Source organism: Lissotriton vulgaris, chromosome 12 (assembly GCF_964263255.1).
Source record: "Lissotriton vulgaris chromosome 12, aLisVul1.2, whole genome shotgun sequence".
Lineage (NCBI taxonomy): Eukaryota > Metazoa > Chordata > Amphibia > Caudata > Salamandridae > Lissotriton > Lissotriton vulgaris.
This window is the reverse complement of record NC_141700.1, coordinates 499,662,566-499,675,584: the sequence shown is the minus strand read 5'-3', so window position 1 is coordinate 499,675,584 and position 13,019 is coordinate 499,662,566. Positions and strand designations below refer to the sequence as shown.

General features: G+C 50.8%; 1 protein-coding gene and 1 non-coding gene across 2 annotated transcripts in view; one reads left to right on the top strand and one right to left on the bottom strand.

The window, feature by feature from the left end:
* Positions 1-13,019, top strand: part of PSKH1 (protein serine kinase H1) — a 186,931-nt gene that overhangs the window by 59,286 nt on the left and 114,626 nt on the right. Inside the window, exon 2 of the mRNA XM_086945253.1 lies at positions 3,612-4,634. Within this exon, the coding sequence (XP_086801379.1) occupies positions 3,696-4,634 (939 nt within the window). The 5' untranslated portion in view covers positions 3,612-3,695. The remainder of the gene's footprint in view (positions 1-3,611; positions 4,635-13,019) is intronic.
* On the bottom strand, positions 9,195-9,313 carry LOC147677600 (5S ribosomal RNA). The gene has a single exon (XR_015303292.1). It is a non-coding gene; the product is annotated as a 5S ribosomal RNA (ribosomal RNA).

Genomic DNA, 13,019 nt, shown 5'->3' with positions numbered 1-13,019 from the left:
CCCACTCGTCTACGGAATGTTGTCTCTGTTTCCTTGAATCCTTCGTCTGTTTGCATTCGTCAGTTTATTTATGTATGTTTTCTTAAAGGGCCATTCAGCGCCGACATACCACTTCCAATGCACGGTGAGTAGATTGTAAACCAAGGCAAATATTCACATTGCAGGGCAAACCACCTGCTTTCCTGTCCTCTCCTCCTCCTTTGCTGATCCTTCACCCTAACCAAACTATCAAACGTTTGTAGTCTCCCCGTCCCCCCTGCTGCTCCTGGCCTTTCTGCCTCGTTGTAAATCTGCATTACAGTAAAACAAAGTAAGGTGTTAAGTACACCCACTTTAACAGACAAAGCTGCTGACATTGGATCTGGGTAACAGGATCCTCAGCCTGTGAATCTGGGAAACTCACTTACTTTCTCTTCATCACCCCCCCCCCCACCTCCCCTCCCCCCCCTTGCCTAAAAAAAAAAATGTGTCCTTGTGCAGTGTAACTGGCCTTAGCGTCGAGTTCGCGCTGTCTAAAACTGAAAAAAAAATGTCACTCTGAAATCTAATAATACCTAGTCCATTTAGCCCCTCCGTTCATCCCTTCATAAACCTGTATGATGCCATAAGGCCCCTACTGTCCTATAATTCCTTTTCATTTATCTCAAGAAAACAGAAGAAAAAGCATATAATTACTTCCAGGGCTTTACGTGGGATGACAAAACTGGGGGAGTGTGTGTGTGTGGGTGGGGGGGTCTCTCAAAGGCATGTGACCAATGTAATTAAGGGCATGGCTTAAAACACGTAAGCTAAAAATCTGTGCTTAGCATAGTGTGCCGCCCGACTTGAATTTTGCTGTTTCTGTCATTGCATCCAGATATATGATACAACAATTAACAGACCTACAACAAGTCAGGACTATTGGTTTTGTCAATGCTTGTTTGTTGCATATGATGAATAAGCAGCAACTATGGCTTGTATATAATATTGAAAAAGCTTCCACTTAAAGCCCTGGTGACCTCATGGCAATATTGCTGCTCTTGACTTTCAAAAAGAGAAGGGACATCCATAGAGAAAATGACTCTTGTTAAAGGATTTCCCTTCCCCTGCAACGCTCACCTGGCATGAGGTCATGCCGTAGCTTCTACACTAGTGATAAGTGAGCAGTGTGAGCACGCGCACATCTATGTGCCTACTGTCACTGCAGTCCGGGGTAAAACGGACTGCCTGTGCTAGGGCACAACATGAACCCCGATAGAGACCCGTTTCGAGGCCCCCTTTAAAAAAAACTGCCGGTAATCAGCACTGGTGAGACCCGGGCTACTTAAAGCCCTGATTACTTCCTTGAAAGCACAAGGCTAATCCTAATGACCAATAATGTACTCGGCTAACCAACAACCTTGGTTTCCAGTAGAACTGCGTAATTCAGCTGAAGGCCCCATCAGGGGTAGTAGGCGTTATATAAATGCAATACAATACATTTGTTCCAACAAAAAAAGTGTTAATGATACAATTTTGAGACGAAAAAGGTGAAAAAGCACTGAAACAATTTTTAAAATGCTTTTTCATTTTAAAGACCTAGAGCTATACAAACCATAACTTTTCCTAAATAATGTATGATGTCATGTTACTTGTTGTGAATATTCAACTGAAATGTGTTTATTCAAATGCACCTTAAGTGGTGTGCTACTGTCTTACTGCACTACCAGGAATAGGGCTCAAACAGTCCCATATTGCAGCAGGAAGCTGAAAATATACCCCTCTTGAGGAGTCCACATCCACAAAACGTTTGCCAGTGGGTCCAAAAATCCTTGCACTATGCCTACCTCTTAATAGAAATTTTGGGCCTTATTTATGAAAACTGTTGCTCCACGCTTCCCACCGACTACTGGAAGGTGTCGAGCATCGACGGCACGGTCATCACCACGGCCACCTTCTGGTCCAACTTGTGGAGGACCTGCATCACCGACTCCACCGGCATCTCCAACTACAAGGACTTCCCGTCCATGCTGGCCTGGAGGGTGTGTCCCGATGGGGGGGGAGGGGGGTGCTGTGTGTGTCTGTGGCTCTGTGTATGTGTGTGTGTGTGGCTCTGCGTGTAGCTCTGCAGGTATGCATGTGTGTGGGACTCTGGGTCTGTGTGTTTGTGTGTGGCATTTGCGAGAGATTAAGCTATTGGCATTTAAATGGCAGTGCCATTTATTTATCTGTTTTAAAAACCAACACATAAATAAAAATGTTGTCATTTACAATGCCAATAGCTCTAACTTTTTCAAAGGCGAAACCGTTGCATTGTAAATGCTTGTTCTTCTTTAGGTAAGTCGGGAGGCAAGTAAAGCTGTCACCAGGCCAGAACGTTATATGAAAAGTTAAGGTCATTGCTTCTACTGTGATTAACCTGACATCACTGTAAGCACAGCACTACAGATACATTTTCGGTTTTACTTTTCATTGATTTTTAACTCTCAGTACTCCTGGAATACTACTGTAGTAGTTGTTCCAGACACGGCTTGAACTCGTATAGTTGCCATTGGGTTTGAGGCCGTTGTTGACTGCCATGAAACATTTACTTGCCTATTATTCCCTCACCTGCTTCCTAGAAATGCACCCGTTAGCCTGGCTTTACATTTGTTAAGTTGACTTGACCCAGCAGTTCAGGATCGAAGACTTGCTAAGCGGGCTGGATAAAAATTATTTGAATTCTATTGGCCTGTATTTGCAGTGAGACAGATGAGCTAAAAATTATGCAGTAGTATGGAAACAAGAGTACGTCCTAGTGATTTTCATGAATTACTTTTTTGCAATTTATGTGTGGTGTGCATTTTTTAAGGCATATATTCCAGGCTGCAGTGACAGAGAAAAGAATACGATATTGAAAACCGCTAGTTATTATGAAGCCATTTTGTTCAACACGATCAAGAAATCTGCTGCATTTAATCTAACGCTTTAACGCTAAACTGACGGTAGCTGGGTTTACTTGTGACTTTTAGGACTTCTTACAGTTTTAGGATATGCATTGTAAATAAATGATGAATTATGTGACTTATTACATAAAACTAATTAATCCTCAATCATTATTTTTCTGCAGTGCTGCTAAATAAGCAAGTTATGCACAGTCTTTAATGCACATCTATCTGAATTCTCTATATTGTGTTATTTATTGACTGATGCTTTAATATTGTTCTCCTTTATTAGACCACTACATTTACTACAGCTGCGGCCTAGATTGGCATGCTTTGGAGAGTAAGGTGATCGATACATGGTCCTGTCCATTTAGACATATGTACTTCTTGTTGTGAATAATGTTGCACATGGCAGTGGTGTCTTGCTGGTTTCGATTGCACACATGCAATCTCGAGTGATTTTGCTGCATCATACATCAACAATGCTATTTCTGGTTACTTATGTGCCTGCTACTTTGTGTCTTTTATACCTAGTGAACGCTTCCTGAACATTAACTCTTTCCAAAGTCTTCTGAGGTGTTAGCGTAGAGTTCTGTTCTTTCCCTAACACGTTTCCCATATATTGTTGGATCTAAAGATCGCCATGTGGGTTTAATTAATTGATCTCATGCCCTGCAGAACTCTTTAGCATCTACCTCAAGTAATTCTAATTTTGTTTCTTTTTCATAGGTATCGAAGCAGCTTTCACAGAACCAGTGCCATGTTGGTGTTGCCTGAGAGAAGGCTCTCATGGATGATTAGCATCCATCAGCGATGGGCTGTGGGACGAGCAAAATACTTCCTGAGTCACCAGAAGATGTTCAGCTGGATCTCGTCAAAAAGGTTGAATCCCATAAAAATGACATATACAAACACTTCATCACAGATAAGGGCAGTACCCCCCTCAAAAGTGGGTCACCCTCACCTCCCCATCACACCAGCCCTTACCACAGTGGCCATCCACCAAGCCAAATAGAACATGTTGATCCCCGCAGGAACAAGGTGGCTAAATATCGTGCCAAATTTGATCCTCGTGTGACTGCAAAGTATGACATTAAGGCCCTTATTGGCAGGGGCAGTTTCAGTCGGGTTGTGCGTGTGGAGCACAAAGCCTCTAAACAGCCATATGCCATTAAAATGATTGAGACTAAGTACAGGGAAGGTCGAGAAGTGTGTGAATCTGAGCTTAACGTCCTACGTCGGGTCCGTCACACCAACATTATCCAGCTCATTGAAGTGTTTGAAACGCAGGAGAGGGTGTACATGGTGATGGAACTGGCCACTGGTGGAGAGTTGTTTGACCGGATTATTGCCAAAGGATCATTCACAGAGAGAGATGCTACACGGGTGCTCCAGATGGTCTTGGAGGGTGTGAAGTACTTGCACACACTGGGAATCACGCACAGGGACTTAAAACCGGAGAACCTCTTGTATTATCATCCGGGGACAGACTCCAAAATCATGATCACAGATTTTGGCCTGGCGAGCGCTCGGAAGAAGGGGGATGACTGTTTGATGAAAACCACCTGTGGGACCCCGGAGTACATTGCCCCTGAGATCTTAGTCCGAAAACCTTACACAAACTCTGTAGACATGTGGGCTCTGGGAGTCATCTCTTACATTCTCCTCAGTGGAACTATGCCATTTGAGGATGATAACCGGACCAGGCTATACCGGCAAATCCTGAAAGGGAAGTACAGCTACTCTGGGGAGGTAAGTGTGTAGTTCAAAGTAGAGGGAATAGCAGTTTTTGCCTGAACTCGCTCCATGTTGTTCTATTTTAAATATTGGATCCTGATTATGTTGTGGTTGGTGTATTGGGACTGCTTCCCCAGTCATTTGCTAAGGACAGTTAAGAAACTGTACCTCATGGGCCACATGTATGACCGTTTTTAGCGGGTGCTAACGGCCAATCAGGCTGGTTGCGGCTGCTAAATAGGTCTGTGGCATGTGCAAACACTATTTTGTGAGTCGGTGACCTATTACCAACTTGCAAAATAGGGTTTGCGACTCGCTATTGGGAAGAGGCGTGCCAAGGGAGCCCCTTCCAAATAGCGACTCTCAGTGCCATACGAATGTTTTGCAATCGAAATGCAGTCTGAAAACATTCTCATTTTACGGCCAATGAAAAGAAGTTTTTAAAAAAAAATTATCCTTTTTATTATGAATGTGCACAAAGAAGAAATTACGTTTTCATGCACCATGACAGTTATTACAACAAATGTTTGCAAACGAGCAACCGATACTTGGTCCACACACCATAGTACAAGGGCACGTTCAACCCATTTGCATATCTTCTCCCGCCTCTTGAGACTTTCAAAAATACACATTTGGTTGGCTCCTGTCAGAGAACCATGGTATACACAGCTCATACATCTTAAAAAACCAAGCTGTCTAATAAGAATAAACATCATTAAATTTAAGCTTAACCCACACCAGTGGGGACAATACCTGCAGGTTTTGTTGCTGAAGGGGTAGATCTAATTAGAAGGAGGTAGGTCTTTAAGGAATGCCAAATGTCTTTTGTCCTGGAAGTGGGGGGCTGCAAAGGCGCAAACAGTTCACAATTAGTGTTACAGAATGTAAGGCTCGCCAGCCAGGCATACTTTGGGACCCCTTCCCCTTTGAGAATGTGGGCGGAAATATTTTTAGGTTGAGCCTAACTGCAGCGCGCATGTGCTGCTCGTTCTGCGAGGCATGCTGTGTTGTAGAATGCTCTTGTAGCCCTGCCCACTCTCCGCCCATATTTGTCCTGGTCTTATGTCATTGCCCTTCGTAAAAGATGGCTTCTAATTAGTATATAGGCTTGCTAGTCCCTCCTTAGTATTGCCTTGTCTTCACTTGTAAACTCCCATGAGGACTGGCCCAGGTTGTTACACGGTCTGCTTTATAAGACGGTGAGCACTATTTTCTTCAATGCTCTTCCCCTATTCCACCCACGGCATCGGAGCACCCGCCCACTTTGTTTTGAATTGTAATATATTTTTATTATTCAAATTACACTGTGGTCCGCTTTTAGTGGCAGCGCTTATTCAATTATTTAATGTACGGTGCGGTCCTCATTTACTTTAGCGCCACACCTATTTAATTATTCAAGTACCAGCGCAGGCTGCTTTCACTTTAGCGGCCGTGCTTCAGAGCTTTTGAAATTACTTTTTACAAAAAAATGTAAACTTGGGGTGAAGGTACCATATGCACTTTCCCTATATTGGTGGCCACGCCCCTTTGTTTAGACGCTGCTCACGGTAACCTGAATATGCGGGCAGTGTCTAGAAAAAGGGCGTGGCCACCATTATAGTGGTCTCACATTTGCAAGACTTTGAGCTCTTGGCAATAAAAACAACAATGCCTTTTATATATGTGTTCCTTTTAAAAACACATAAATAAAAGGCATTTTGCCATTTTCAATGACAATAGCTTAAACTCTCACAAACGTGAGACCTATTGCATTGAGAATGGTTGTTTAAGAGCAGTCAGTAGTTCCACGGACCACTGACTGCTCTTAAAATGTGAAACTGAAACTTTTCATTTTTCTTTTTGAAACTCATCCCGTTTTTATTTAAGGAAACCGGACTGCATTAAAAAAAACTGCTTTATTGAAAAAGCAGTCACAGACATGATGGTCTGCTGACCCCAGCATGGCACCATCTGTGTGAGTGCAGGCCATTCCCAAAGGGTCGCAAATTGTGACCTGCCTCATGAATATTAATGCCCCGGTTACTTACCGGTAATCTTCATTACTCCGAGTATAGTCTTCCTCGCCACATGAGTTACAAAGTGAGCTTTACCTCCACAACAGAACCCTCCAAAGCAAAAAGAAACCACCTCCCACCCCCTCCCAACATGGCCGACCAGTCCCACCTGACCTCTATAAGAGGCGGGCCGGCCCAACCAATCAGCCTGATCTACCAAGCAAACAATGAAGCCGATAGCCAGACAGGGAGGGGGGGAGGGAACTCATGTGGCGAGGAAGACTATACTCGGAGTAATGAAGATTACCGGTAAGTAACCGGGGCATTACCTCCTCGTTAGTCTTCCTCGCCCCCTGAGTTACAAAGTGAGCCAATACCCAAGCCAACAAGGCTTCATTGACCACCATAACCACAACACCACATGGTGATGCAGAGACACCAACCCAGGGTTGATGTAAACTACTGAGAAGAAAACAGGGACTCACAGGAAACCTGAAATCAAGGCCTCCAGAAAAAGGAGGCCAACCAGGAGACGCAGCTCCAGCACTCAGAACGGCCCCAGCGAAGTCCCCCAGGGACTGCTAGAGACCCATGAACCAGGCGGGTGACGACCACGCCGAAGTCAGACCAATACTCCACAGAGGAGACACCCCCTAAGGGGGCCCAGGGAACAGAGCCACACCTCGCAGACCGACCCTGGGCCCCCGCCGGGTCCACCGAACCCAGCGGAGCGTAGGGAAGGATGCCCGCCTGTGTAAGCCCGCGAACCCAGGAGGAACGAGGGCAAGTGGACCGACCGAAACGGGTCCTGAAGGCATAACACAGGTCATCCCACCGGGAAAGGAAAAACGTGCGGCCAAGAGAGGCCAAAACAGCACGCCGAACAACCAGCCCGGACAAGGGAGTGGCCACGTAGGCCGGAAACAGCGGCAAAGATACCACCCGAGTCCGAGGCCCCACGGAAGGGACCCCGGGAAGGAGAATGGGGACAAGCCGGAGGAACAACCTCGTCCGGCAAAACCCGCAAGAAGGGCGGGGAGCGGAGGAACGACCCCCGCACGCCCATCCGCCCAGCAGACACCCTCGCCACCAGGGAAAACCACCTGACAGGCGAGGAACCGCAGAGCCACCGAGGGCCGGGGCCCAAAAGGGCGGACCCCGAAGAGCTCGTAAAACGAGAGCGGGAGTATGCAAGTGTATAGCGATGTGCATAGCGCACGTATCACCCAAAGGCAACAAGGAGCGTGCCTTGGGAACCCGACCTGGGATACCCCTGCGAGATAACCCCCGCAGGATACCAGGTGAGAGTCAGGCAACCCGCCGCAAGGGGCCCTAGTGGAGACTAAGCAAGCATCTGCCCAGAGTTGCAGAGCGTGACCATCTGAGACGAGAAGGCACCGGAATGAGAATTCTCGAGTCCATGGAAGGATGTAGGCCTACGACCCACCGAGGCGGGGAACTGAACCCCGGTCCAGGACCAATCACAGCCACCGGGACTGCCGTCCTGAGACACACTACACTACTAACATGGAAAGCACCACGAATCTGCGCGTCCTCCTAGCGTAGGAGCCGTGTGTATACGTGCTGCCGAAGCGAGCACTGGAATACCTGCGGGAACCCAGCAGCAAAGCCCGAGCAAGCAGTGTCCTCCGCTCCAGAACCAGGCCTGCACATGGAGGCAGGCCAGCCGACAAGAGCCGGCTCAACGCCGACGCCGAGAGCGGGGGACCCAACCACCGTACGGGAAGATCCGGGATCGGCCAGGAGGCACGATTCGCCAGCTCGGCCAAAGGAGAAGGAACCCGGGGCGGTGGACCCCGCCGGGAACCAAAAACAGGAACGCACCACGACCTGCGTGGCAACCACGCGCGGGTGCCAGGCACCACACCACTGTAACGTTCCAAAACCAGGCCACGTGCCTCCGAGCCGATCGCCCCTGAGCACCCCGGCCCTGCCCAAGCGCCTCCTGCCGAGGAACCGCGATCTCAGAGGGCACGGGGGAGATGCGCCCAGCAGACCGAAAGGCCATGCGAGAGACAGGTAATAAGGACCCGGAAGGAGGAGCAGAACCCGGGCCGGAGGGCCGAGCCCCCCTTCGTGTACAGAGACCACGGAGGCAGACCGAGCCGAGGCCCTAGGCGACGAAACACCACCGGGGCAGGGCGAGACCATGCTACGAAGGCCAGACCCGACTCCGTCGGACCCCGGGGGAAGACAGCCCGAAGGGCCAGGACCGGTGACACCCCCACCAGGGCGCCCAACCCGAGCAACACCCGGGGACCTAGGCACCGGCAATGGCAACGCCACCCGAAACTGTGCCGGGGCCCAGCCAGACCCAGAGTAGCAAAAGTGCTGCTGAAGCGAGCACAGCAAAAAAACGGCCGCCAGGAAGACATCCAGCAACCCCCGAGGCACGAGGAGCTGAGCGGCCGCCGGAGCTGAAAGACCAGAGGGAAGCACCGAGACCAGGCACACGCCCCCCCGAAGGAGGACAAGCCCGAGACGAGGGCCGAAGGGACCACCGTACATTGGCCCGGAAGCCGACGGCAGCGAGACACCGCTAGCTGTGAAGCCTCCCATAAGCCTACAGCACCTGGTATCCCCAGGCGGTCTCCCATCCAGGCACTAACCAGGCCCGACCCTGCTTAACTTCTGAGATCGGACGAGATCAGGTGCTTTCAGGGTGGTATGGCCGTAGGCTCCCACGGGTAGGGAGGGGTGGGGGACGAGGCCGTGAGGAAGCACACGGCCAGACAGGGAACCCCAAGACCCACACCCGGCGAAGAAGACCCACCAGGCGGGCCAGGAGCACAGCACCCCCCCCCGCATGGGCCCGAAGGCCAGCACAACGGAAGCACCCGCAACCGAGAGCGGGGACCCTCACCGAGACGGTGGGTACCAAATGGATTACCTGAATGCAAAGCGAACAGCAACCCGAAGGCATACCTGCACTGGGAGCCTACGGGAAGAACAAGCAAGCTATAGTCCAGAGTCAAACGGTGCAGGGCTAACCTGCCTCCGGTGCCGGGGATCGAAACAAATCCCCTGCGGAAAACCGCAAGACCGGACCGCAAACCCGAAGAGTCCGAGAACCGGGACAGCCACGTCCCAGTACGGGAAGCAACGGAGGCAACCGCCCCCCCCCCCCCCCCTCCCCCCCAGGGGACCCCCTGGAGTGAGAGGGAAAAAAGCCAGTCTCCAAGGACGAGACAGGGAGCGGCCGACCAGCATGAGACCGGTCACCGCCGAAACTCGGGCCCGGACCCGCCGAAGGACCCCACCCATGCAAGGGCGGGACGTCCTCACCTGAACTGCGCAGGGGCCAAGCCGGCCGATACAGAAGCGCAACATGCTGCGAAAAATCGCGCACAACCCCCATTCACACCTACGGGAATCGTGGTGCCGAATAACAGATGTCAGTTGTGACCCAACTCAACGGAAAGAATCTCACTGACCACTGATGGCCGAAAAGCCGAGCGGGCCCGTCGGCATGTGAACCTGCGACCACGAGGCCAACACTAGCCCCAGCAGTAGACGCATCAAACCACTGAATCACAAGCCGAAAGACCCAACCCGGTCCCTGAGGCCCAAGGAGGAGTGCCATGCCCCGGGGCACTAACTGAACCCTGGGATAACGAGTCCACGCCGAGGCGGGGAATCGAACCCCGTTGCACCAGGGTCTGATGCGCATCTCCACCGCCGCCGAACGGGACAACACGAGTGGAACACTCGCGACCGGCTCAACCCGACGGCCCAGGGCGCCCAGGGCGCCAGAAAAGAAGGGAACACGGACAAAGGGGGAATGTCCCCATGTCGCACCGCGCCCCCTCAGAGCGCGCCAGATAGGCACCGGCACCCAAACAGGGCCACAGCAAAGGCAGGATTCGACGTGGGGGCCCTTGTTGCTCCAACCCACGAGCCACACAATCCGGCACATAACAGTAGTGAAACGGGATTCACAACGTGCCAGTGATGTCGCACAGAGAAATAAACGAATGCCCTCACCGAGGAACGAACCCCGGAGTCCCCGAGGAGGAGATGCAGAGTGGGACACCCTGAATGGAAGAGGCACCAAGGCGAGAATTCTCCGATCTGCGGAATTTCTGGGACCCAAGACCTATCAGATCCGTGGGAGTTCGACCAAGACCCGCCGAGGCGGGGAATCGAACCCTGGTCCCGGGCTACACCTCTGCAGCAGGGTCTGCTGCTCTAACCATTGGGACTTGGGATATTTACACAGAACCGGCCGGAATCGAACCCCGGCCTGTGAGGGCAGTTTAAAAATCACAGTTTGAAAACATCCCCCTTGGGACACTTCTACAGCACTGGCAGGATTCGAACCCTGGCCTGTGAGGGCTGTCCCCACCAAAAGTACAAGCCTTACCTTTGAGCTATAGCTCCTTGGTTGCACGCAGCGGTCAAAGTACCCCAGCTGCCTCCAAGACCTCGTGAGACACCAGGCGCCGCGCGAAGAAAAAACACCTGGAGGCAACCAAACCCCGCCCCCGGGGGGCGGGGGGCGTTCGGAGATAATTACAGCTCCGCGAGCCGCCGCGGCCCGTAGGGCCAAAGACACGCAAGGAGGCGGCGGCGTACAGCAGCCGCCCAGCAGCGGAGAGAGCAACCGGACCCGGACAGCGGAGCCCCCGAGGACCCGCCGCCAGGCAAGGTAGGCCAGCCGCGTAAAAATCCGGCATGGTAGGCGCTCGCCAGGACCAGGCTCGAGTCTTTAAAAGAAGTGAAGACTCCCTTTTTTTTTTTTTTTCAGAGCCTAAACTTTGTAAGTAAAAACTGGTGTACGGAAACCCTCGGCCGCTCACCGAGCGACCGGAATGGGCAGAGCTCTGCGAGGGAGCGCTTAGCGACCCCCTCGAGGCCGGGCAACACACGTGCGTGTCCCTTGAAGGCGCCCGCCTCGCCGGGGCGCCGGAACATAAGCACGAAAATGTACCAATACATTACAGAGAACACCGTCGGGAGAGGCGGAAACTGACACGACCAGCCTCACAATACCTCCCCCAACCGCAGCAAGAATACATCGTGAAGAACAAACTGCAGGCAGACAGGGGAGCAGGTCAATTCAATCCCCTTTGCAACACATAGACAGCCAGAATGGTAGAAGCAGGACACATTCAACAGCTGAGTAAGTGAGCAGGCAGTGCACACACATATGAGCATACACACAAAGGGTATCAGCTGCGTAAGACCCAAACAGCCCACAGAGTGGCCAGGGCCCATCAGTAACGACCTGGGGATACACCGGCATGTTCAAACACCCCATATCCCCTGCCGCCCCCCCCCCCTGTAAACCACTGGCATGCTAAAGCAGTACTTAACCGGCCCCACAGGACCGGGGGAAGGAAGAGGGGGGGGGATTTACAGGCATAAGGCACTCGAGACCGCTAGAGCAGGTCCTCCACCCTAAACCCCAAGGGCCAGCTCACGCCGGCCCATCTTACCTGTACAGTGCTCTGGAGAGAATCGTGCAGAACAAAAAAAACAGGCTGATTGGTTGGGCCGGCCCGCCTCTTATAGAGGTCAGGTGGGACTGGTCGGCCATGTTGGGAGGGGGTGGGAGGTGGTTTCTTTTTGCTTTGGAGGGTTCTGTTGTGGAGCTAAAGCTCACTTTGTAACTCAGGGGGCGAGGAAGACTAACGAGGAGGTAATGAGGGAGGTCCCTTGCAGCCCATTTGGGAATCACAAAGTGTCTCAAACACTGTTGTACATTACAAGTTGCTAGTCGCAATTTGCGAGTCAAAAATAATTCGCAAGTTGCGACTCACAAAATGGAATAGTCGTACATCTGGCTCCATATGCTTTCTTTCCCCAACGTTTCAAACATCAAGAACTACTGCCACCACCTCAAGGCAGAATTTTACTTCTGAAAGTTGTTTGAGTGTATAAGAGGTGCATACAACCAATATTTATTGTGCATGTCCTTTCCACAGAACCATCTGTTGTCTACAAGTGTCTCTCTTGGTTCTGTTTTCCACAGACTGCTGCTGCCTGGTGTCGGCTTTGTGGGGTCATTGCCAGTTCCAGGCATAAATCCTGAACCATTGACTATTTCCCACTGTTAAAAGTGGGCTTTGTCTTCAAGACCAACCTTGATTTTGAAGAACAAAATATATTCGCACATTTCAAATAGGTTCTTGGATCGACTGTGAAAGCTGTTATTTTTTTCTCAATTTGACTGTGGAAATGCTTCGTTACTCAGATGCCCCCTGTCTATTCTGAAGTTTGTTTTTCATTTCTGTTATCACTGACCTGGTTGCCACTTGAAGCTCGAACAAGCAGCAAGATAGCTTGCATAGTAGATAAATCCTTACCTCAGTAGCATGGTTCCTCGGCAGAGAAGCAGGTGTTTTCTTCGCTCATTCGTGTAACTTAATTAAAGTAGGCTGAA